The sequence below is a fragment of the Pyxicephalus adspersus genome, chromosome 4 (assembly GCF_032062135.1).
Source record: "Pyxicephalus adspersus chromosome 4, UCB_Pads_2.0, whole genome shotgun sequence".
Lineage (NCBI taxonomy): Eukaryota > Metazoa > Chordata > Amphibia > Anura > Pyxicephalidae > Pyxicephalus > Pyxicephalus adspersus.
The window spans coordinates 71,993,621-72,019,623 of record NC_092861.1 but is presented as its reverse complement, the minus strand read 5'-3'; the positions used below and the strand labels follow the sequence as shown (position 1 = coordinate 72,019,623).

Below are 26,003 nucleotides of genomic sequence, written 5' to 3'. Positions count from 1 at the left end.
TATATATATATATATATATATATATATATATATACATATGTGTATATATATGTATAGATATAGATAAATTGTATCATTATCTGTTTTTCAGTATAAGCAAACCCGATTAGTCTATCCATATATTTGTATATATAGATCAGGCATGCCGATTTCGGTGCCCTGTTGCTGATGTTTGCTGTTTGGTGGTTAGGATGTATTCTCTGCTAGATCTTAGAATGATGTATGCGGTGACTCCCGGCTGACCTCTGTGTGTGTCTCAGCCCCCAGTCAGGACACGTATGGCGGAGTGAAGGCGGCAGCTGGCCCGTGCAGTCCTCCATTGGCGTCCCCCGTGGTCCCGGCCCCGGTGGGTTCCTCTTCGTCGGTGATCCGTGTAGATCTGCAGGGAGCTGAGTTGTGGAAGCGCTTTCATGAGATCGGCACCGAGATGATCATCACCAAGGCCGGGAGGTGAGGCACAGCTCGGGCGATGGAGGTCTCTTTATATGTTGCTTGCCCCATTGGCAATGTTTATGGCAGCGCGGGCAATGTAATGAATGCTCGGTGTACACGAGTCCTTGCTAAGTGCATGAGATTTCTTTCTAGCTCCAGCAATCCATCATCATGCTGGAAGTAAGGTGACTGCCAGGGGGCCAGTGACATCCTCCTAGACATGGCTTGGCTGGCTGCTTCTTGGTGGAGGCCAGATATTTCACTCTGAATATTTCCATCATGATGTATTGGTTGGATAAACACCATGCACTGTTAATCACCCCAGCCATTACCTAGACCGCAGCCTACCCCAAAACCTGGAGTTCTCACACCAGTTAAGGGATATTCACCTGGAGCTGATGATATGAGGCCAGCCTCTCAGCCAGTAGTAGAAAATATACAAGATCAAGGGTGAAGGGATTTGTAATACTGATTTATGAAACCAGGATGAAAAAATAAAGTTGTGATCTGCTATAGAAACCAATCAGATTGCAGCTTTGAGTTTGGAAATATTGGTTGCTCTAGGCAATGTAGTTTTCTTTCCATGTGGGTCCATGCCTGGGTTCTCATTATGAATGCTAGTCTGGGATAGCAGTGCCAGCAGTGTGTCAACAAATGTTAGCTGAGGTCAAGATACAACTTTATTTCTGATTTAGGAACTGTTAAGGACAGACTAGCTTGGACATAGCCCCGATTCTGCTAAGAATCTACATAGATTTCCTTTCTAGCACTGATGTCACCACTCTTACTCTGATCATCAAACAAATGCTGATCATACAGATGTTTACTATGAATGTTTTACTTCCCTCTCCAGGGAGATCTGACATCTAGATTTACATATTTGAAAGATATCAGTATAGGATCCCAACACCTAAATTGAAACTTACAGCATGATGAAGTGACTACAGATGGCAAGTCTATTTTATCAGCCCTTAACATAGAGCTGAGCCTGTGTAATGCTCATTAGAGCGAGATCCATGAATTCCGTCTTCTTCAGAAAAGACATGGTTCAAAGACAGATGTACAAGGAAACCTGAATATTATACAAGGAACTCAGCTTATTAAAGATTGCAAAAACATATTTGATTAAATCCATATGTTATAGGCTACATTTCAATGCTTCTATAGCAGTGATCTAAATGCTGTTCCAATCTGCACAATACAGCATTTGTCCAGTGGACTTGCAGCCAAAGGCTGTGTGTTGTACAGGTGCACACACACAGAATATATGAAGACATTTTCTTGGCTGTCAGTACCTCTGTAGAGGGTCTGCCATAACCTAGGGCTCTAACAGGACACTGACAGAGTGATCATAAATCTTTTCTGAATCTACTGAGGATTACACTTATCTGTAGGGCCAATGTTTGCAGCATCCTCATCAAAGAGGATATGGGGGTCTTCAATATATTTGCCAGCACATTACTGGTATCACTTCATAAAGCAAATGTCAATATACAAACTGCCAAACAGCCAAGCTGCCATACTTTTTTAATTTTTGACTTCTCTTACTGATAAAAATATTACTTTGACTAGTTTTTAAGGGCTGATTTACCAAGAAAGGGAGAAATAAAATGAACATAAACCTGGAGTCATTGCCCGCAGCAACTGATCATATTTTACCTGTGTGTGAGAATTTAATCAGGAGTTTGAATTGCTTGGTTTAAGTGTTATTATAATTCAATGCTCATTTTCTTACCTCTTGATAAAATAGTTCTTTAAACTTTTAAATGTTTTCAAACAGTCATAGCAAGAAATATATTCTTATTCTGTATCAATGTTTTACGAGAGCATATAGAAGTTCCCTTGGTTCTCTTTTATAATTATTAACACTGTAATAAGAGAGTCTATTAAAGAAAGGTGTTTTATACAGTTCACAAACACAAACAACAGGCTGTTTTTGGTTAATTTATAACTATTAGTACAAATGCACAGGGCTAGGAAGTTTCTAAGATAGAGCTGTATAACAATCATCAACCTTTTCTGTGATTTTCCATTACAGGCGGATGTTTCCAGCTATGAGAGTGAAGATCTCTGGGCTAGATCCACATCAACAATACTATATAGCCATGGATATAGTGCCTGTGGACAATAAAAGATATCGGTAAATAGAAAACTTATGTGCATGTATACATTTGCTGCAAGCTGTCACTCAAATCTGCTTTGTATGTTGCTTACTGAGGGCATTTTGGGATGGAGGAACGCGTGTCTTACATATGATGATTGCTCCATAAGAATGCATATATGTGTATATGCAACATCTGCTGTTTGGAAGTAATGTGAAACATTGTAATTTTAGTCTCCAAGGATCTAATTCAGAGTACAGATTTATATGATTTAATTACACATATGTGAATTATAATTATTTATGGCCCTTCTTATCCCCTTGCTTGGCTATGTGTCAGGAATATTGATTGTACTGCTTAAATTACTACGTTCTATTTGTAACTTTTTTGCAAAACTGCATAAAAGCCTGCAGTGTAAGTTCAAACTGTGTCAGTCAGCAGTTGTTCTTGTGTCTGTATATGTATTTAATATATGTATTTATTTATTGTATATTTTCATTTTAATGTTTGAGGTTGTGGCTTTGTATTTATATTAGCTTTACCATAAATTTCTGCTTTCGGTTTTAGTGATCTGTTTATAAACGTTTTTACTCAGCTTTTACCCAAATGTAACACGTTTTTTCACATTGGATTCAATTAGAAAATGTATGCATAATCTTTTATTTATGTACATTTTCTAAATTAAACCGGTTATGTGGATCTTGGATGAAAATATTCCTAAATGGCCCCTTAGTGTTTAGGGTTGCTGAGTTGTGTTTTTAATATTACTTTTAATGTATTACATTGCTAATTTGTGTTAATACCGATTTCACTTTTAATGTGTAAAGTTGCTGATTTGTTTGTGTATCAGTTTTTTTATATTTGTTTTGCCAATTCTTCATTTTAAGTTGTGATTGTAGTGGTGTGATGTTTGTGTGTATTTGATATCAGTATCCTATACTCTATTTCTCTGCTTTGTTTCTTATAACCGGTCTACACATTATTCGTTTTATAAAGCAACTCTAATGTAAAATCATAATTCAAAGAAGAAAAATATATTCATATTATTTTTAACTTTGAAATATATATATACTTATAAATCTATTTATCTGTCTATCTAGCTGTATTTATATAAAAAAAAAACTGTATACAGCTATTTAAACATTTATAAAGAAATCATAAGACCATCCATCGTTTTGGTATCCTCTTAGGTAGAAGGAAATGTCATCAATTAATTATTATTTTTTTTTTATTTAATACTTTTTTTATTTTAATTAATTTTCTTTTATCTCGATTTACTGAATCATCCGTTTGGTTTTAATCATTCAGTTTGTACATTTGAAATGTAAACTTTGGCAGTGCAGATAGATGTAGAAAGTTTTTTTGTATATGTCATTCAGAATCAGAAAAATGTAATTGCTTGCAAAGTATGGGAGTACTAGGACTAGTTGCTGTTTTTTAGTGGTAAACTGTTATACAGCATACATGGGAATGAATATTCCTATGTGGCATGGACATAAATTACAAACATGAAATACAGCAGCATAGCATTTGTATTTGTGATGGAATAACAGTGTCTCATTTGTATCAGAATTAGTCTCTTGTCACTGGGAGTGCAGTGCAGTGTTTTATACATATGCATTTATACATATCTGCAAAACATATTAGGCACTCCTTTGGGAATATTAGGGAGTATAGTTCAGTTTTCCATACATATATTTATTAACTGTTATTTGTTTCTACTTTCACAGACACATGTATTTTATGGGTGGATTTTACATCATTTTTTGTGTTAGTACAATGCTCTTTAACCTATACAGTCATTTAAAATTTTAACTACCCGCATTCATGTTGTCAATGCCATTCACATTTTATGAATGATGATGAATGCCAAGATTTTCTTTTAACAGTTTGCATTTTCTGGCGACAGTCATCACTAGAACACTGGAAGTACCTAGTAATAACAGTAATTGCCATTGTTATTACTTTTTTACATTTGCACAATATGCAGTTTGAAGAATAGTATTCTGAACTATAATTTCTGAAATGTAGTAATGTACTAAATGTCTGCTAAACAAGTGACCCAACTGAAAAAGGGTAAATGTGTCAAATATGCAGCAAGGTTAAAGTGATGAACACGGGGCTGGAAATTCTATAACGTTCATGCTGTCTGTACTGAGTAATCAGCTGTAAAAAATCAGGCATTTTAATGCCATTATTTCAAATCTGGCTCACCTTTGCAGAACGTTGCAAAGAAACTGCATGGGGTTATAAAGAGTGCTGGGCCTGGCTGCTTCTGGGATTTAGTATGATTGTGTCCAAAGTGAAATTTGTAGCACATTGTGGCATTCGCTCTGCTGTTGAAAGAGCATTAAAAACATATTGAATACATACTGTATACTGAGCAAAGCTAATGTTCAGTTTTTAAAGTGAACCTCCAATAAACTTAGATTAGGCTTTAATAAAGTAAATGTGTTCACATTAAATACCAAATCATGATTTAAGGAAATAAAGAAAGCAGCATTTACTTGAAATTTCCTTGCATGTGTGGTCAGGTATTTGAAGTCAGCATAGGCTATAACTTTACTTTTAGTTTTCCCTTTAGTATAATAAACCCATTACTTTGTCTTATAGGTATATAGTTATATGTGCGGGTAATATTTCCCTATATTTTATGTCAGGCTCCCTTTGGATTATTACCTCAGTGTGCCTACATTCATTGCACATACCTTTACTTCAGTGCGCATATCTTTACCTCAGTGTAAATGCATTTACTTCAGTGTACCTCCTTTTACCTCAGGATGTCCCATACTAAGTGTGCCTGTGTTTACCTCAGTGCTCCTGCATTCAATGTGCCTGCATTTACTTCAGTGCACCTCCAGTTAATGTGCATGTTTTGACCTCAGTGTGCCTGCATTTACCTCAGTGCCAACATTTAGTGTGCCTGCATTTACCTCATTGTGTTGTTGTGTTTACCTTAGCGTGCCTAAATATAGCTAAGTGTGCATGCATGCATGTGAGTGTGCCTGCATCTACCTCAGTGTGCCTACATTCAGTGTGCATGTCTTTGCCCATATACACAACATATCTAGTTTTATTAGGCCGTTGAGTATCTGAGTAAACAATATATATAGCACAGATATAATTATATATTGTGCGAGCAGCCAGTTTAAATATTAGAATGCAATATTTAGACCTTGCCTTCAGTACAACTTTAGGTACAATTCTCCTCCGATGCTTTTAGAAAATGTTTTAAGCAAATGTTTTCATCCCTGAAATGAGCAAAAATTAGATAATGAGATGAGATTTACAGACTTAACAAATTAACTTTCTTGTTTTGTTAAAGAAAAGCATTATTATGTAAAGTTTCCATATTAATATTTGTCTGTATACTTTTTTTATAGTTACGTCTACCACAGTTCAAAATGGATGGTTGCAGGCAATGCAGACTCTCCAGTTCCCCCACGTGTTTATATCCATCCAGACTCCCCAGCTTCTGGTGAGACATGGATGAGACAAGTCATTAGTTTTGATAAACTGAAACTTACCAATAATGAGCTGGATGACCAAGGGCATGTAAGTATTAGGAATAACAAAATATCTTAACATATTGGTAGTTTTTTTATCATTATTTTTTTCCACATTATCTTTTACAATGCTTTGTTCATTCTAATTCCACATACTTCATTATAACCACAAATCAGAACTTGATTAAGCGATTAAGAGAGTAAGCTCTTTTGGGCTGGGTCTTCTCCTGTGTCATTGTTTGTAACTGTCTGTCATTTGCAACCCTATTTATTATTCAGTGCTGCTTAATATATTGGTGCTATATAAATTCTGTTAAATATTATTATTAAAAATAATAATAACTAAATATATATATATATATATATATATATGCACATAATAATATATTATATTTATTATTATTATTAATATTATTAATAATAATAATAATAATAATAATAATAATAGCTTGTTTAAGATCTTGCATATTTGAAGGAGCTTTATAGCATTAGTCTACACTAATCTTTAGGAAAATACAGGTAGTAGGTTTCTTAACTTACCTTTTGGTTTATTTTAAATTGTTAGCTTCAGCATGAAAATCTCTACATCTGGGATTCCATTTTCACTCTCCTGACGGTTAGCTATGAGGGTTTGCTTTATCAGCTAAAATGTACCTTATTTTCATTGGAATGGGTATATGAGAACTTTGATGTAGCATTGGAGAGTTGGGAACTTGGATGCAGAAATCTTCCTGCTGGAATCGATGCAAGAGATACAGAATGCCAGTTTGGAGTAAATGGAATCTTTAATGGTGTTGTACAATAGAGAAACTAAATTTATAGAAGGGAGCATGTGAAATAAATTATTATTTGTGGAACCCTTTCATATTACTTTTAGCATAGGAAGAAATGTTGTAAGACTTTGAAATCAATAAAAGAAAAATTAGGAAAATATACTTAAACTTTTAAATGCTTAATGGGCTTTGCAAATGAATCCAAGATGTACTTACTTAATTTGCCAATGAGAGAACCGGTTGACATCTGTTAGCAATCCAAGACACAGGATTGTATTTTTATAGCAGTGATTGAAATTATTATCTTTTTAAATAATGCCTAGATACAGACTTGTCCTTAAGGAGTAATACATGTTTGTGGAAACTAATTTTAGTGAAGTTGGGTCAGTTTCCATAGAAGAAGAATATTAGCCTGATTTAGCTTTTTATTATTCAGTCATATGCATGGGAAATCCTATTTTTTTAAACTTCCCTGTGCATTAATATGAGCATGTTCTTCTTTTTTAGTAACATATTCTCATTAGGTTTGTGATCTGTTGGTTCATGTACCATGCCTTTTCAGCTGTATATTTAGTTAAAATTATTGTTCCAAGCTTCCATATTCCTAGCTTTATTACTACTATAAATTATAATAATAGTAATGAATATAATAATGAATTTATATGGCACTTTTTTGAGGCATTTCAGTCTATAGTCATATCCTACCAGTCTCCCATAGGAGCTAACATAAAAACTAAAGAGAGAGCAGAGTAGTTATATCAACCCCTTGTCAAATCACAGGCTTGAGGCTAGCACAGGAGATCTAGCTATATTGTACAGTGGCAGGACCCTCTTTATGTCATGTTGCAGGAAGCCTGTATAACACAATTGTAAATGCTTTTTGCAGGTACTACAGTTTATATACATACATTTCAATTGTATATTTAACTGTTTTCCTAGAGTTCCCACTTTGAACTAGAAAGCTTTGCTAGACAGGGATTTGTGTCTTTTTATTATGTGGGGCAGTTATTATTATTAATAATAATAAACAGTATTTATATAGCCCAAACATATTACACAGCGTTGTGCATTAAACAGTTACTTTGGAAGCAACTTTCACTGAAGTGGAAAACTTCAATTCAAAAATGTTTAACATATTTTTTATATTTTTAACATACCAAAAACACAAAGGGTTTGAATTTCTAAAGCTGTAAGAATGTAGATCATGCCCACAAATGTAACTACATAATTTCAATGTAGACTATTGGGTCACTTCTTTTTTAGTGCTATAAGAAAATAGTAAAGCAGACCTAAAGATCCTTGTGAAACTGTGGGGTCAATTTACTAAAGTAGTAGTGGGTCATTTAGCTTATAGATGGTTTGGGAGAGCAATTTTGTTAAAGTGTTTTAATGCATTAATTGTATATTTTATAATATTGATAAGTTTTTCCTTATGCATGTTTTTGTTTTACTGACGCCTCACTACATTAAACATATATATTTAAATATTTCAAAACTTTAAAGGGGGGCACATTATCAGAGGTGGTGCATTGAAAACCACTGCTGACAATAAAAATTAAGGGCAACTTTAAATTATGGCTAAAGCATGCACAGATTAGATTGTGGATGAGAATTGCATTCGTTCTTTTAAAGTTGGCTGCAAGAATGGAAATATTGTTTACACTGGCCTCAAATTAAGGTTTGGTGAACGACTGTTTTTAAAGGATTTGTAGTGGGATTGTTCTATAATGTAAGGGAAAAAAATATTTTTACAAGCTGGAAATATGACTATTTTCTAAAAAAAGGAGTGCATGCATGTGTGTGTTTTTAGTGTGTCATCTGGGGTTTCCAGTTGCCATTTTTTTAGAAGTGTTTAGGTTTCTCAAAGAAAAAGAGTTTATATGGGAAAATGTTTCCCAAATACACATTTATTCTACACAGATAGCAGTTTTCTTACCACTGCCACTGATGCTAAACTACAAACACATGGTAAAACATCCTTCAAGAATTTGAAACAGGATGTCTTCTGTGTACATCAATAGTATGACAATGGTCCTTACTCTTTTCCTAATCTATTCAACAGTAAAAGAAAAAAAAAATTTAAGCTGAAGCTGTGCTTTACAAGCTTAAGAGGTAGTAACAAACTACAGGTTGCCTACATTTGTCGTGGGAGTTTGCTTGCCTTGTACTGTATATGGGTATACAGTATCGATTTATTTTATTTTTTTTTACAACGTTTTGTTTTAAAGATTTAACTTTGTTTTAATTGTGTTCACATCTTCAATACTTGGGTTTGAATTAGAACTAATGCTGAACTTGAAATATAAGATTATTCTAAATTGACTTTCATCAAGCTGTATTAAACATTACAACTATCAGTATAAATGACTGGATTTATATCAAACATTGACCCCTAACAAATCTTCTTTGTATAGCTGTTTTTTATATTGAATAATATAGTTTTACACTTCTAAATGGTAGTCATTTTTTATGCCAAGTAGTAATAACTTAAAGTAAAGGTTTGGTTTTGGTTCCATGATACTTAGTGCATTTTCATTTAGCATAATGCATCATACTTGGTACAAAGTCTAAATACACCCATCTGCTAGCTTTGGCTGCTTTGTAAGGAAGCAGGACTTTATATCCATGGAAATCTTTTTTTAATTTACTTTCTTGGAAGCTGCTTGGTTGAACTCGGGCATATCAAATGTCAGGACCATTTGTCCTATCTACCTGGAACTTTGCTCTAATTACTTTAAAAAAACAAATATAACCTCTAACTTTGGAACCTTTATGAGGACTTATATCAACCAGCAAAACTATTTGTATTGCTATCCTTATTTTTGTCAACAATGGTATTGTACTTTTGAAAAGTGGCTACTATCTAACTCCTGATGAAGCAGACCAGATCTGCGAAATGCGTAGAGTTTAGTTAAAATAATAATTCCTGTTCTTTCAGTGATGGTAACAACCATAATCATTATGCACTCCTTTTGATAACTCATCCTAGTTAAAAGCATTAAGACATTGTTTGAACAAAGCTATTTATCTATACGATTGATTTTATGATATTATCATGGTCTATGTGCAAATTTATATGTTCAATAAGATGTTGTAAAATAAAAATTTGCTTTTTTAAGTAAGAGTTTGGTACCTTGAAAATCTCTCTTTGGAATATAGGTAGTCCTGCTTTGCTCTTCTTCTAAACAGGAATAACACATATTTTACCTTTGCTAAATACACCCATATACCTAAGATAATATTTACTCCATCCCAGTGATGGTCATAGGTAGCAGCAGGCATAAACAATTGATTTTTTACTGATTATATTTGTATGTTTCCCAATACAAATTCAGCCTAAAGAAGTTTAAACAAAGATAAGTAAGGAGTAAAACCTAACTACATGCTATTGTTTTTATTAAGACTACACTCAGGTACACCCAAGTTGTATTAGTAATTTGGGGTTCAGAGGAACACAGCATAAAGTGCACCCTCTGCAGGCTCCTTGCTGTCTCACCAATATGAAAGCCTGTTGTAGAAAAACATGCTCACAGCTATCAGTCTAAATTTAGAAGTTGGATTGTTAAACAATGCAATCAGGAATCATCAGAAAGTTATTTATCTGTGACTTTGTGAGGTGTTCTCTGGATTAGAGTTACAATAGAGTACTTAAAACACAGACTAGGTTAAACTGGATAAGCAGCTCACTGACTTGTTTTACATGGCACTGAGAATTTCTCCGCTTGGGTAACATAAGTGTGCACATTATTATATTGATGGTTGTATAATTACTAAATACCATTTGCATGGCTAACCACAATCTAATGTGCGTTGGTAGCTCAATTCTAAGCCCCTACTACCTGCCATTGCTCTATTCAATGTAAGTGTCCTGGTTGGCCATTTGGTATTATAAATGGCAGATAGTCAAGCTCCAGCTCTGAATCCAGGGAAATGAAGCCCTTGGTAATAAAAAGTAACCCTTAGTATAAAAGTAATTTTATACTTTTTTAATGTCAGGACTTTGTATACTGATCTGGCAGATTTTATTTCTTTGGTCGAGGAGAGTTTGTATGGAACCATTTTATTGTTGCATCTTAGGTCATACAGTTAAATTGATGTATGCAAAACAGCCATAGAATTACTGGAGAGTCATTGAGCACATGTTGCCACATCTATATTTTACCATGGTATCTTGCCATGAATGACTTGATCACAAAAGGATATAATCAGATGTAAACTTTAAATAAATCACACCTAGTTTGCTAATGCATTGGGTATTAAAAACAATTGCAAGTATACTTGTTTTCAACTTTTTTTAGTTTGTGGTTTTTTACACCTCAGTGCTGCCTAATGAGGATAACTGATTAGGATTTTGATGACCACCTATACTATAAAAGTTTAATTGGGCTACAGTTTGGTTACCATGTCCGTGTTATTCCTGTCAGGTCAGGGTGTCCAGTGTCTACAGCATCTGACAGCTGTAAGCATGCATCAGACACAGCCAAGTACCCAATTATATTTTACTAATTGCAGTGTTAGTAAATGACCAAGGATTCCTATGTGTCTTTAAATATCTCTATCTGCTATTTATCCGTTCTGCCCCTGTAGGTATGATCTTGACTCAGTTTCTGTTTTTACCTTTTTTGCTTGTAGTACAGCTTTGTCTATTTACCGCTATGAGTAGCTGGAAGCCCTAGTGGTTTGGAGTTGTAAGAAAACTTTAAAGTGTATCTAAACCCAGAACCAAAATGTAATATAGGAAAACCTAGTGGTTCCCTAATATAGCGGCTACAATACTTCTCATTTTCTTACTCCTTTTTATTTTACACAAAGCTATGCTTATTTTTTCAGTGTATCAATGGAGAGAGCCATACTAATCACACAGGCTGGACATCAAACATGTCTGCCTTTGTTCATCTCCATTACAAGGGAAATGTGATTGGATTAGTAATTGACAAAAAAAGTTCAATAGTTTTTTTTCTTTTTTCAGGTCACACAAAATTATTAGAACTCTGCATTTCAGGCTAGGGCAACAGGTATACTTTGTACTTGCTGACAAAAATATAATGCAGCCACCACATCCAAGGGTAAGCTGCAATATATTTTATTTTGTTTCTGACTTAAGAAACAAAAGTTTTTAACCTAGATTTGGTTTTGTAATTATTGGGAGGAACTGTGCGGGACATTGCGGAATGCAAGCCGTTATGTGTTATTTTAAGTGAAATAAACTGGAAAACAGATTATTTTTTTCTAAATTAGGTCTCTTATATGCAGTGAATGTTGAATTGGGTGCCAAAGAACAAATTTACCAGTTCTCAGGGCAGAGTTAGCAACTACAAAAATAAAGTCAACTGAGACAAAAATATTCAACCATTTGCCATTTTATTTTATTTGTAAGCTTAATAAAAGTAAAGAAAACTCAATGAATTTTAAACTAAGAAAAATTATTTTTTTTTACTGTAATTCAAACACAAACTGAATTAATAATGCATCCTAATTTTAAATATTATGTGTTTCACAGTAGGAATGTCATTTAGCTGATGTTAAGTGACAGTGCAGTCTGTCACTATACCCATTAACATTTTACTCTGATGAAACCTATTTTGTAACTTTTGCCTAATTGGAAACAAGTGACTATTTTCCCTATTACTGAAAGCAAGAGCGCATATTGTTCCTATGAAAAGCTAAGATACATCGGCAACTACATCAATAGGATTTGGAAATGGTCAAAGTACCATTTCCATCACAGTTTGTTCTTGATTATTCATGCCTTCCACCACGATTTTGAAGTCGTCAGCATTAAAATAAGTTAGTATTAGCTTTTGATGTTGCAGGATGAAAACCAAACCAGTTTCAAACGTACTCTTGATGGCTATTCAACTGTGAATAATTAGGATCAGAAAAGTATTCAGCACTGAGTGAAAATAATATTATAGGCTGAAATATTTAAATAATTTAAAACTAATGATTAACTTTTGGTCACCTTATTACATTAATATCAAGTTCTTATAAGTTAAAAATGATAATTGAAATGTTCCTGATTAGTTAATAAACCCTTGAAATTTTCACAGATAATTCTTCATTCAATGCACAAATATCAGCCACGTGTCCATGTGATTCGGAAAGACTGTGGGGATGAACTGTCTCCAGTGAAGCCAATTCCAGCAGGAGAAGGGGAGAAAGCATTCACATTCCCTGAAACAATATTTACTACTGTAACAGCATACCAGAATCAACAGGTACTTCTTGGATCATTTCATTACTAGCACAAATGCTAATGGATAAAAAAATAAAAAACCTTAATGAAAATGATGTATTAAAACTTACACAAAATCTATTTGTTTTATTAACAGATATTTCCAGGTTGTGATGCTCAAACAATTGCAACATATATGTCAGGTTTATTGTTTCTTAACTTGTGAAAAAAACAATATATTCAATTCTGCTATCTGGGCCTCCTTACTAATGACTAAAATTAAAAGGATTAAAAGCATTTAGGGTTTTTTAAAATGTGAGCCATCAGTTAAAATAGGGTAGGAGGAGAGGCTGTAAGGTTTGGATAGATGATACTTTAGAATTTATATTAATAGGAACACATTTATAAACCTTAAAAATTATCAAATAATGATCATAGAATGAAATAAAAAATATTTATTTTTTTTATTTCATATTTATTTTTTTTTTTTTTGTGTGAATTATCTGGAAGTAGCATGTGAATATCAGGTGCTGGTAGACATGATATATACATGCTTCCTACAGGAAAATGTCTCACTAAATAATGATTTATGGAAACACAGCTGTGGAACATTCAGCTTTTGAAGCCAGTCAGCAAAAGCAGCTCTCAATACTTTTATATTTTTTCTTGATGCCCTTAAGGGTACTAAGGATCCTTGCTGTTGTCTTATATTCCATGAACCTTTGATCAGTCATTGGCTGCCTCCTGATTATAGGATTTTAATGGTACAAATTTTTTTGTGTTTTTTTATATTTGTAATAACCACATTTTTGTACATTTTTCCAGATAACAAGATTAAAAATTGACAGAAATCCTTTTGCAAAGGGATTTAGAGATTCTGGGCGAAACAGGTTAGTGTTTTTCCTAATGCCCAATTACTAAATGTTTTACAGGGACTCTTTCTTTATAAAATTTACACTGCACTGAATGCTTTTCATAAAGAGATTTATTTTAAAAACATGTTTATATAATTTAATAGATTTTTAAAATTTATATAGTAATCAGAAACATTTGCTTACCATGTATGCACATTCCAGTTCCTGATTTGCATTGTTGCACAATGGCTGTACCATACTGTTACTTTCTGTCAGTGTCAAGCAGTGTCATACATTGCCTACTTCACACCCAAGTAGATATGTTCACATCCCATGGGCACACAGATATTCAGCAAATTTGTTTTCAGTAATATTCAAAAATATTAACAATGGGTAGAAAAAAACATACAGCAGACTAGAGCAAAACACATGAAAAAAACAGTGTGATAAATAGGGAAAAAAAGAAAAAAGGGTGTGCATAAATGTATACTATCAGACTATACCCAAGTAATGTCCACTCCCTCCATACTATTAGACTGTACCGGTATAACCTTCCACTTTTATACTATCAGATTATATTCAAGATGTGTCATCTGTCCCAATAGTGACAGTCTACGCTGTACTGGCTGCCTATACCCTGAACTGTTACTACATTCTACACCTTGTTGCTATTTCCACACCCAGCTGTCCTCACATACATTATCAGCCCAAGCTCAAGTCAAGCCAGGCTGCAGTTCCTGCAGTATGTCAAAACAACAGGAACTTACTATCTTTTAAAGTTTGAATCTGCTGGGCTTTACCATCAATAACTGCTACGAGAATGTCTTGTACAATGTGCATAAATGTTCTACAGTATATTATAATGTTGTCAGCTGGCTCTATGCCCATACTCACCCCAATAGGGCACATTGTAGCTGCTTCAAGGGTTTCCTGCTGGGGCAGATTGACTGCCAGATGCAGTGCATGGTCATGGCATACTTTGTCCTGTGGCTTTTGAGAAGCAAGGCACCTGTCAAAGTAATCATCAGTCAGTGCTAAATCCTCAAGAGGTCAGCACATAGGAATTACCCACCATACCCTAGTACATCAGGTAGAATGTCAAGCCCAACATTTAGCTCTGATTACTAAAAACAGTGGGGTTACCAAGAAGCTAAAGTTTTTTTTTTTACTTTGCAAAGGGAATGTTGATAATTAGGTAGAGCTTGAGTTCACTTTAAATACCCAAGAATACACTAGAAAAATAAAAAAGCACATAAATCTGCTAGTGCTTGATTTGGTAAGCCAAGTAAACATTTATACATATATTTATTTATATTTTTAATGTTGCAAATTTACCAGTCTATATCACTTAGTAATCAGTCCCGTGCTCTGTTTATCTGAGAGTTTATTTTAGAAATTGGTGACCAAGAAGAATAAATGTTATATTTATAAAGCAAGCAATGTGGCATTCACCAAAACATTCAATGCAGGAATATGTGTCTGATGCATGTTTAATTACAGCAATTGATTCACATGCCATGTAAATACTAATGAACAATAAATATGCCCCTAAGTGATTGCTTTGAAATTGCAAAAAAACAAACCTTTAACAAACTTTACAATTGTAACTTAAAATCTGGGTCATTATTGCACAATAATATTTTTTTAAATCAGGTCATACTTTTCAATATTATTCAAGGTATTAAAAATAAAAAGAATTTACGTGTAGAATGCTTTTCAATAATTATTAAAATTTAATTTTTCCACCTGCAACTTTTGGTCATATAAATAAATGCTGTGCATCGATTCATAGTCTGTTAGTGGAAAAGAAATGGCAGATTAACAGTGATCAATAGCTTGCAGTTTGGTGGGTGTGCTTTCACATTTTTAGATAAATTTAAGCCTTGGACAAGAAAAAAATCAGGGAACTTCTTGGTTAGAATTTTGCAAGCCAACTGATATGACCCACTTTATTGAGTAAATGATAGTCTACTCCTATGTGGCTATCTACCTTTCTGATTTTAATAATCTAACAGTTCAACAGACTCTTGTCAGGCTTTTTTTGCCAAAATTCAGTGGGAGCAATAAATGCTTTAGTGTTAGTGGTGAGTGAGAGTAACAAATTCCCCAGTAAAACATGCCCCAGTGTAATTGGCAATTGGGAGTAAATGCCCTATTGACAGTGGTCAGTGGGTTTACAACATCACCCATTGGTCAGTGGGAGTAATACATTCCTCCAATAAATGTGTCAGCGGTCTCTGAGAGTGAAAGCAGGCCCCCTAATCAATGCCAGTAGTAGTTACAAATGCCTGTGTCAGAGATAAGAATGATGCTCCTGGGTCAGTGAGAATGGGGAGAATGGGGTCCTTGTGTCTTTGGGTGAAGTGATGCCCCATGTCAGTGGGGGGAACAGGGTTCTTGTATTAGGTATATAAATATTATGTATATTATTTTTTTTATTTACACACCTGTCACATTATTTTTATGTCATATATATATATATATATATATATATATATATATATATAATATTTACCTCCCATACAAAAATGCATATACCTCTTCCCCGCACTACAAACTAGTATTCGCAGCACTGAATTACATACATAAACAAACCAATCTGCACATTACACACAAACAGAATATACACATACATACGTATAAGCCTGCATTATACATACATACCCTGTTTCCCCGATTATAAGGCACTCTCTTATATTTTTTGAAATGCCAAAATATGCCCTGGGTCTTATTTTCAGGGGATGTCTTATTTTTCCATGAAGAAGACTACAGTACACATTTATTGTTGAAAGTCACTCATGATCACTCATGAATGATTGTCCCCTTCTGATCACTATGAAATGATTGTCCCCTTCTGATCACTCTATTCCATTGACTCCATTGTCCCCTTCTGATCACTATGAAATGATTGTCCCCTTCTGATCACTCTATTCCATTGACTCCATTGTCCCCTTCTGATCATTTACCCGTAATTTAGTGCAGGGATCTCCGTTAGGGCAGGGATCAGCAGCTTGCTTCCTTGTTCAGAATCGCGTGGCTTACTTAATGAGGATGTCCTAAAATCGGGGAAACACGGTAAATAAATGATACAGCTTTGATCCCAGAATGCCCACAGATGCAGTAATGTTCTCCGTCTCATGCAGCTTTTGTCTTCCTGCATACAGAGAACAGTAGGGGGTCCTGGTGCTATGCTGTGTCCTGCTTGTTTTCCAGGGTCAGATTGCAGTATCTGCTACAGATACAGCTCTTCAGGTGCAGAGGAGCCTGTGGACAGGCACATGAAGCTAACAGGGGTCCTTAGAAATGCTTGGACTGTGGGCAACTCCAACACCAAATGCTAACCCAGGGCAATTGTTTGTGAAGTGGAGCCATTAGAATAGTTTATTAAGAATGTAGGAGAAACAACTGTTTTTGACATTTTAATGTAAGATCACATTAGAAACGGATTACAGACATGGGGATTACTGGAGTAGTTTATTAAACTAATTTAACTGCTGAATGGCTATTAAATTTCAGATTTTCTCTTACACAAGGAACACTATACATGTTCAGTCTCACTCCATGTGGGTTGAGGAGTGGGTGGGGATAAAGGTATATTTATTACAGCTGAAATCATGACTTTATTTCTTTCACTGGTATTATTATTATTATTATTATTAATAATAAACAGGATTTATATAGCGCCAACATATTACGCAGCGCTGTACATTAAATAGGGATGTAAGTTATGCATATTATATTCATATATTTACATATTTAAATATGAATTTGACCTCAAACATGAAAATTTAGCTCCTCCATTTTACTATTTTCAAAAACCCACTAGAATTTGGTATTGGGGGTTCATTATTGCAAGTATGCTAGGATGCCTGGGTCACTGGACATGTGCCAGCTTAACATGTAAAGAGTGACCAATTCCTTTTTAAAAGATACAGTGAATTTATGTCTGTCTAAATTTATATATATAAAAGATAGGATTAGCATCACATATAGTCCAAAGCTTTTTATCTAGTCTTACACTGAGTAATAGGAGTAAGAAATGGCTAGAATTTATGTCAATTTTTCATTTCTGCCTGTGAGTGTAATAGGGAAACTAACCCCTTACTTTTTATACCTGTAACTCCAGGCCAAGAAATAGAAACAAGGTTTACTAAGGCATGTAAACTATAAAGGGATATTGAGTTCCCCAAAATTGTTTATGTATTTTTAACTAAGTCCTTGCAGACTGTCCCATCACTTCCTTCTTCTCTGAAATTTCTTCATTGAGAACACAGGCAGCCATAAAAAAATTAAAAACATTTAACAATTCCCCATGCTATGTAAACAATAACAAAACTGTCTTTTTATCTGAAACATCTGGTTTTATTTTTATGTTGTTTAGTTTTGTTATATTTTGGATATATAAATATTGTACATTTTTTGTTTTACCAAATTCATGAATCAGCCATATAAGTTTTCTGTTCATAATGATGTGCAAAAATTTAGAACATAATTTATTTAAAAAAAGTGTTTGTCCTCCACCAGTTTTACATCCCTCCTTCCATTTAATACTAAATAGGATGTTATTATAAAAATAAATCTTCTTTATCCTGGCTGGTTATTCCTAGAGATCTTTTTTTCTGTGTTCAAGCTTGAATAATTGATTTACTAAAGGATACATTTTTTTCATTTTTGATTGCTTGGCCTGTACCTTTAAAGAAAACACTCCTGTATTAAAGTAGCTATGTAAAAACAAGTTCCTGCTTAGAATATATTCTTCAACCTATTTATACATTTTTCGTTTAAGCATGGATTTTGCATGGTCCTTAATGACAACCTTCTTGATAGATATCCCTTAGTTCTTTATTTCCTAATTTACAACAAGCCGCTGTTATTGCAACATGAAGGAAGGAATTAAATATTAGCATGTATGTGTTGCTGTTAGGAAATGGCTTGCTTTGCCTCTTTATTGCTTTTGCTTCCACTGAGGAAAAAAAAACTATTTATTCTTTTTAAAAAGGAATGTTTTCTCCCTCTAGCTCATTGCATTTGTTTGATCTACAAGAAGGGTGACAGGCTAAATCTGGTTTAGTTTAAGAGGTGATTTAATCACAGCTCAGAATTAGTCTACTTTAAGACCTTGGGACCTTACTTCACAGATATTATAGTCTCTGGACTACAAAGAAATAGACTTGAAAACAGAATTAATTCCTGGAGCACACCATTTTCCAATAAATAGATTAAAGGAAATGTATAAGGTGTTTTAAAATATATTTTCTGTATTATGTTTCAGATTTAAAATAAATCTTTTAATTCTTGTATTGCATTTTTGTCAGGTACATATGAAGTATTGTATAAAAATATGTCATCTTTACCACTTGTATGCAGCAGGTGGCACATTTAAAACTACTTTGCAGAAAGCGAATTTACCCTGTGCTGTGAGTAGAATTATCTGAGCAGAAGATTTAATTACATATTAACAGTTGAATGTGCTAAAGGAAGGACACACCTCTCCCCCCTAATATATATAGAAAAATATGTTTTTTGGCAAGATAGAAGCAGTCAAGAAATTAACAGGGTGTACTGCGATTACTTATTAGAGGGGTATATTGCACAACTGTCACTAAAACACACCTTAATAAATTTTTGCTTGCAAAAAAAGATGTAGGGTATTTTTTTAAGTTTTTCTAATGTTAATTCAATTTCAAAAGTTCACGTTCAATGTGTTCAAATATTATTTGTTTTTTTATTCCAAAAAACATAAAAAGATTTTAATCACAGGCCTAGAATGCTAAAACTTTATTCACCTATCCTAGTATCTTAGCTGTTTAGATTTATAAGTATAATTTATCTATTTTGGGGTTGATATACCAAATTACCTTGTTATCTACTAAGCTCAGTTAACAGTCACTTTTTATTATGAACAGTATCCACAATTGTAGGAAACCATTACCACACTCTCAGTTACATGTATTTGCTGTTTGTGTGTCACTGACAGCTCTTTGAATACTGTACATGGTAGAGAAGAACATATTCACTCAATATATGTATGAAAATATGTCATTACTTTATTATTACACACTTCATATGTCTATAAAACATCTATCCTTCTTTAACCACCTAAGCGTTACACTGAGGTCTAGATTTCTGTACCAAAAGTGATCCACTGTTTTTCATGAAATTTTTTTTTAAATTGTAGACCTGTAACTTACAGAAATATGTCCGAACAGGGGTTCTAGTAGATAATATGAATATAAAAAATGGCTTCTCCCTGCAGAGATCATCCGGCGCTGGAACGAGAAGGACGTGGGACAATCAGGATCACAGAATGCCGGCCGGCGGAACACAAGATGCCGAAGGCACAAGATGACGAAGGCACCCGACGCTGGAGAGATCGGCGGACGATGACCGATGGAGGACGACGCTGGATGAGCACAGGGGGACCAGGTAAGTAAGGATGTGAAAAATCTCGGGCTTAACCATCCTTGCAATTTTTTTTTGCCCGAGCAAAGGTCGGGCTTAACTGCAAGGAGGTTAAAGACAAATAAAAAACAAAAATATAAATATAGAATACATGCTTATTGATTTAGGTGCAATTTAAGCCTTTTTGTTTAACACATTTTGCACATTACAGAGTAGTGCTGTAGAAGCATTAGGTGGCTAATGCAAAATGAGAAACTGTTCAGAAAAAAGAAAATAATTACATGTCATACAATCCAAAACAATTTTGTTGATTTATTTGTTAAAATCTTAACAATTTTACCAGGTATTAGTCTTTTTAAGTATGTTGCAATACTGTTTTATTGAAAGAATTTCAGCCTCTTTAAAGACATGTATAATAGTAGGGTTTATTTAATAGATATCAGCAGCCTAAGCTGTTAAAAGATATCCTGGTGAATATTAGCAAAGTGAAAGCAAATTTATGTGGTGAGAAAGAAGTTCCATTCTTCTGCTAGAATTTGAGTCTGACCTTATAAAATGTTAAATCAGGAAGGCCAAACAATTTCTACCCTGTAAACAATTGTAAGTATTTCATTTATTATATGTGGCCAGTTGATTGCATAAATTAAATTGGTGATAAAATGTGGAAATTGTTGGAAGGCATCTTGTATAAATTATCACCCTGGCTATACTTCTCCAGGAGGTACCTTTTATCTCCTATTTAACTAGAAGTGAAAAGTCTGGGTTACTGCCTAAATAAAGGCATTTTTGCCCAGGTTTGGCCAATAAACATTTTATAGCCGTTGCCTGTTCTATATCTGTGAACTCACAAACGTGGTATAATATTGTCTGATGGTTATGAGTAAATTCTCAAACTAGCATTAAATAAAAACAAATCGCTGACAGTAAAATAGTTGGTGAAGTTTATTATTAGCAAAAATCTAGAGGAAGGCAGTACATTTATTGTTTGTTATGCTTTGGAGTGTGTTTTTTTATGTTTTATTCTACTGCAGAGTCATCTACAGGGTTCATATTTTGTGAGAGTTTTTTACATTTTTGTATGCTATCAAAACAGACAGAATAAAACAGCTGAAAGATTGGATTTTTTTTGTAGGATGGGTTTGGAAGCCCTTGTGGAGTCATATGCATTTTGGAGACCATCTTTGAGAACTCTAACATTTGAGGATATACCAGGCATGCCAAAACAGGGTAAGTACCTTTATATTTCATAACACCATTTACCTACAGCATAAATAATATTTATGTTATATTTAGTTGTGAATATCATGAATTTCAAAATTCCTTACATTTTCCCTATGTTGTTGAGTAAATTTTTATTTTGGAAAGGCACAAACTTTGAGCCTATGCCAAAAGTATATACTAGAAGGCTTTAGAATAAAAGATAAAATGGTGATCATAAAAAAAGTCTTCTGTAAATTAGTTGTTTTTTCAAAATACACACTTTCTAAAATGTTATCAATGCTATTAAACAAATATGCTTTTAACTGTTTTTTATTAAATAAAGCCACAATCTAAAACGGTTATATATCCAGAGATATAAAATGCTAATAATTATATTCTTGTATTTACTTTAATTTGCTTAATGTGTTATTATTTCTTAATATAATTATGTTTAGTGCAGTAAATATAGCTATTATTACAGTGTAAATAATCAGTGATAATAGAATAAATATGGATATTAAATAACTACACCAAGCCATTGTATAGGGAGAAACCATACATCCACGTGGTGAGTATTTGTGAGGCCTCCTCATGATTTACCCTATGGATACCCAGTGGACTTAAACATGATCTCACATGCTCTGACATGATCTCTATAAAACCAAGCAGAACTATGCAATTAAATGGTAATGCAAATCTTTCACATTGGAATACCTCATGGTTGTGGAGCAGACTGAAACAAGTTTTTAAATTCAAGCTACAACTACAGATAACGTTATATCTTTATTAACTCAAACAACAAAGTTTGACTCTGTTGATAATATGGCTACTGATGACCATACTTTTTGGAATTGAAAAGAAAATGTGAAACACCATAGTAAACCATTATTAAAAATTTAGTTTGGTTCTACTTTAAAGGAAAAAATAACATTTTAAAGTGCCAGATCTCCCCCAGTGGACAACTGTAGATGCCAAAGATTCCCTATTCACCTGACCTAGCTCTCATGGCAGCATCTTCCTCTTCAAGACTTGCACCACAGCCATCTGGTAGCCCTATAAAGCCATTCTTCAAACCTATTGGTCCAGCCACCTAATATGCTTGAGCTAAACATTAGTCTCAGCTCTATAGCAGTATTCATGTTTAAAGCAAGTCTACATAAATTTTGATTCTCTGATTATTTAATTCTAATCAATGCAGTCTGGTACACACTTGTCAATTACCTAGATACTGTCATAACACACAACCACACTAATTTTCATTAGCTCCAACTTTTTTCATAATTTCTCCTCCACAAAGTCGGGTACATACTACCCATGTTGTGGAAAATAATATTGTGTGTCAATAGCAAGATGACATACATTTTTATATCAATGGAAATTAAATCAACCCAATTCAAGTAATGTCTGTAAAATTTTGTCCCTGAACTTAGGTGTCTTTTATTACTGGAAAAGACCAATCTCTGTTTCCATAACCTGTAAGTGAGGATTTTGAGTCCAACCCAGTTTTGCAATAGTCTTTACCTTTAATGATTGACACTTATGACTGCATAGGTTCTGTGGAATTTAGTTTAAGCCAATATACTAAATTACTAAAGTACAAAAACTGATTGATTATAAGATTTCCTTGATCACAGTTTGTAATTAAAACCTTTTGATCACTAACAGTGAGATGCTTTAAAGGAAAATATCCACATAAATATGAATAATATACAACCATATCCATGCATGTATATCCATATATCCACAAATAAAGATTCATACACAAATAGTGGATCACCCAAACAATTTAATTAAGAAACAGATTAGAATCATAAATTACACAGCATATTGTTTTATATATATATATATATATATATATATATATATATATATATATATATAATGTATAATAGACAGGTTAGGAGGAAGTACATATATAAAAAATATCCCTCCCTGTATAAACATATTTCTACATGTATAATATTTTATATATTTAAATTAGTGTATATATATATATACTTTTTGTTTTTGCCTTGGACAAAATAAATACAGAAATAAAATATGTTTAAAAGACTATGCGTTACATTTATCGTTCAACACTTGGAGAACTTGTAGACAGATGTACTGAATTTTAAACATTTATATGATTTAATCTAATCTTAATAAATAGAAAAATCTGTAATGAATTACCTATAATAAAGCAAAATATTTAACTATATTGCAGAACAATAATATCTAACACATATTCCTGTCCTATATCTAGAAAATTTACATGGATACATTACTGTATATTTACCTGTATGCAAGTTTAAGAGTACGAAGGAACCCACTGCTCGAATTTGTGGTTTTTATGTACTAGATATCACACTATTGTCCCTATTATGAGGACCCAGCTGTATCCTTCATCTACAGACAAATGTGCTCTGGCTAAAGTTTATAGAGAATAGTGGCCAGCCTAAGGCAAATTCCACCCACTTGTCTGCAGCTTTTGGCTGTTGAACAGAGCTAGATACTCCTAAAAAGAACAGTGGTGTGGTAAGCTTTCAGCACTGAGTTTCCACAGTGCAAAAGTAAATTTTCTGTAGTAGTTTTTTGCAGGGAAAGGTTATTATACAGATGAAAATATTTACCTTTACTGGAAAATATGCTGCATCAGTTTCCTTTTAATGCTGGCATATATATAAAAATGATGTCTGGGAATTTGATTATAATCTTTGATTAGGAGGAAGATCGGTCAAACAAAACTCCTATCCTACCATTTAGCAATAGACTACCTAGACTACCTAGGTTACTAACAATCTAGCTTGTACTGAGTAAAACTAAGTAACAGTAATTACCGTATTTTTCGGACTATAAGACGCTCCGGCCTATAAGACGCACCCAATTTTAAAGGAGAAAAACCTAGAAAAAAAAGATTCTGAACAAAATACTAAAAAATCACTCTGTGTCAATGTATCCCCTTCTAATCACTCTGACACAGCTCAGAGGAGGAGGAGACACGCGCTGCAGCCGGGAGGAGAGCCAGGAGAAGAAGCAGCCCACAGCATCGCGGGATCGGGTGAGTATGATTTTTTTTTAATTACCGTTATATTTAATATGTATTCGGTGTATAAGACGCACCCACTTTTCCCCCCCAGTTTTGGGGAAGAAAAAGTGCGTCTTATAGTCCGAAAAATACGGTACTACAGTAATTAAGTAATAAAGTAACACTTTCAGATTTATATATTTCTTCCCTATCATTACTTTATTTTCATACTGTATATACATTTTGATATAAGAACAATATGTTTTTTTTTTTTTTTTTTAGGAAATGCAGGAACTCCCTCACTGCTCTCTGGATCTGGAGCTGGAGCCACTCATCCCCATCTGCTGCCAGGTTCTCCATGCTCTTCTCCTGCTTTCCATCTTGGAGCAAACACAAGTCAGCTTTGCAGCCTAAATCCTGCAGATTATTCAGCCTGTAGTCGATCTGGCCTTGCACTTAATAGATACAGCACATCACTTGCTGAAACCTATAACAGACTTACAAATTCAACCAGTGAAACTTTTGCAACCCCAAGAACCCCTTACGTTGGAATGGCGAGCAGCACCACAGTAAATATGTCCATGGCGGGAGCAGACAGTGACAACTTTGGATGTCCACAGACAAGCTTATCCATGCAAATTTCAGGAATGTCTCCTCAGCTCCAGTATATTATGCCTACCCCAACGAGCAATGCATTCAGCAGTGGCCAGCCTCACCAAAGTTCATACAATGCTTTTCGACTGCACAGCCCATGTGCACTGTATGGATATAACTTCTCCACCTCTCCCAAATTAGCTTCTAGTCCTGAAAAAATTATCTCATCTCAGGGAAGTTTTTTGGGCTCATCTCCAAGTGGAACCATGACTGACCGACAAATTCTGCCTTCAGTGGACGGGGTTCATCTGCTCAGTGGTGCTGGACAGCAAAACTTCTACGACTCCAGAAGTTTAGGAAGTCTCACACTGTCAACATCTCAAGTATCTGCACATATGGTTTGACCATAGACTCTGTATGTAAAAGAGGTCCTTTTCAAGACTGAATTTTTATTCATTTGTAATATTGTTTGTAAATAGAGTTCCTTTAAGAACTGAATCATTTTGAATTTTGTTTGTAGATATGTATATATATATATATATTGTATATATACATATAAATACATTACAAAAAGACAAATGCACTAACTTGCTATTAACTATTTTGATCTTTTTTGTACGTTTTGTACTTCTTGTATTTTACCTATGCACAGAATAAATAACAAACAAAGCACAACCAATTACTTAGCCAAAGTCTTCTACGTCTCATGTTAATTATACATGTACATTTACCTAATCTTCTATTCATTTTAAACACAATTCAATGAATATAACTAAAAGTAGGATATTTACTAATGATAAATGAACTAATTCTTATGAAATCAGTTGTAATTTATATTAATGACATGGATGTGACCACAATTTGTGGCATAGAAAAAGATTCAGCAAGTCACAGCCACTAATTGAATGTTTGCTTTCATTCTGTGGGCTATGGCAGAAGCTATAATTTTACTGCTTTTAAT

At 33.9% G+C, this 26,003-nt stretch overlaps 1 protein-coding gene across 1 annotated transcript in view; it reads left to right on the top strand.

Annotated features, from left to right (window-relative positions):
* Positions 1-25,726, top strand: part of TBX18 (T-box transcription factor 18) — a 27,525-nt gene extending 1,799 nt beyond the window's left edge. The window contains exons 2-8 of the mRNA XM_072410415.1: positions 261-450; positions 2,471-2,572; positions 5,918-6,089; positions 12,864-13,031; positions 13,814-13,878; positions 21,377-21,471; positions 24,731-25,726. Coding sequence (XP_072266516.1) covers positions 261-450; positions 2,471-2,572; positions 5,918-6,089; positions 12,864-13,031; positions 13,814-13,878; positions 21,377-21,471; positions 24,731-25,446 — 1,508 coding nt within the window. The 3' untranslated portion in view covers positions 25,447-25,726. The remainder of the gene's footprint in view (positions 1-260; positions 451-2,470; positions 2,573-5,917; positions 6,090-12,863; positions 13,032-13,813; positions 13,879-21,376; positions 21,472-24,730) is intronic.
* Positions 25,727-26,003: the final 277 nt, after the last annotated feature.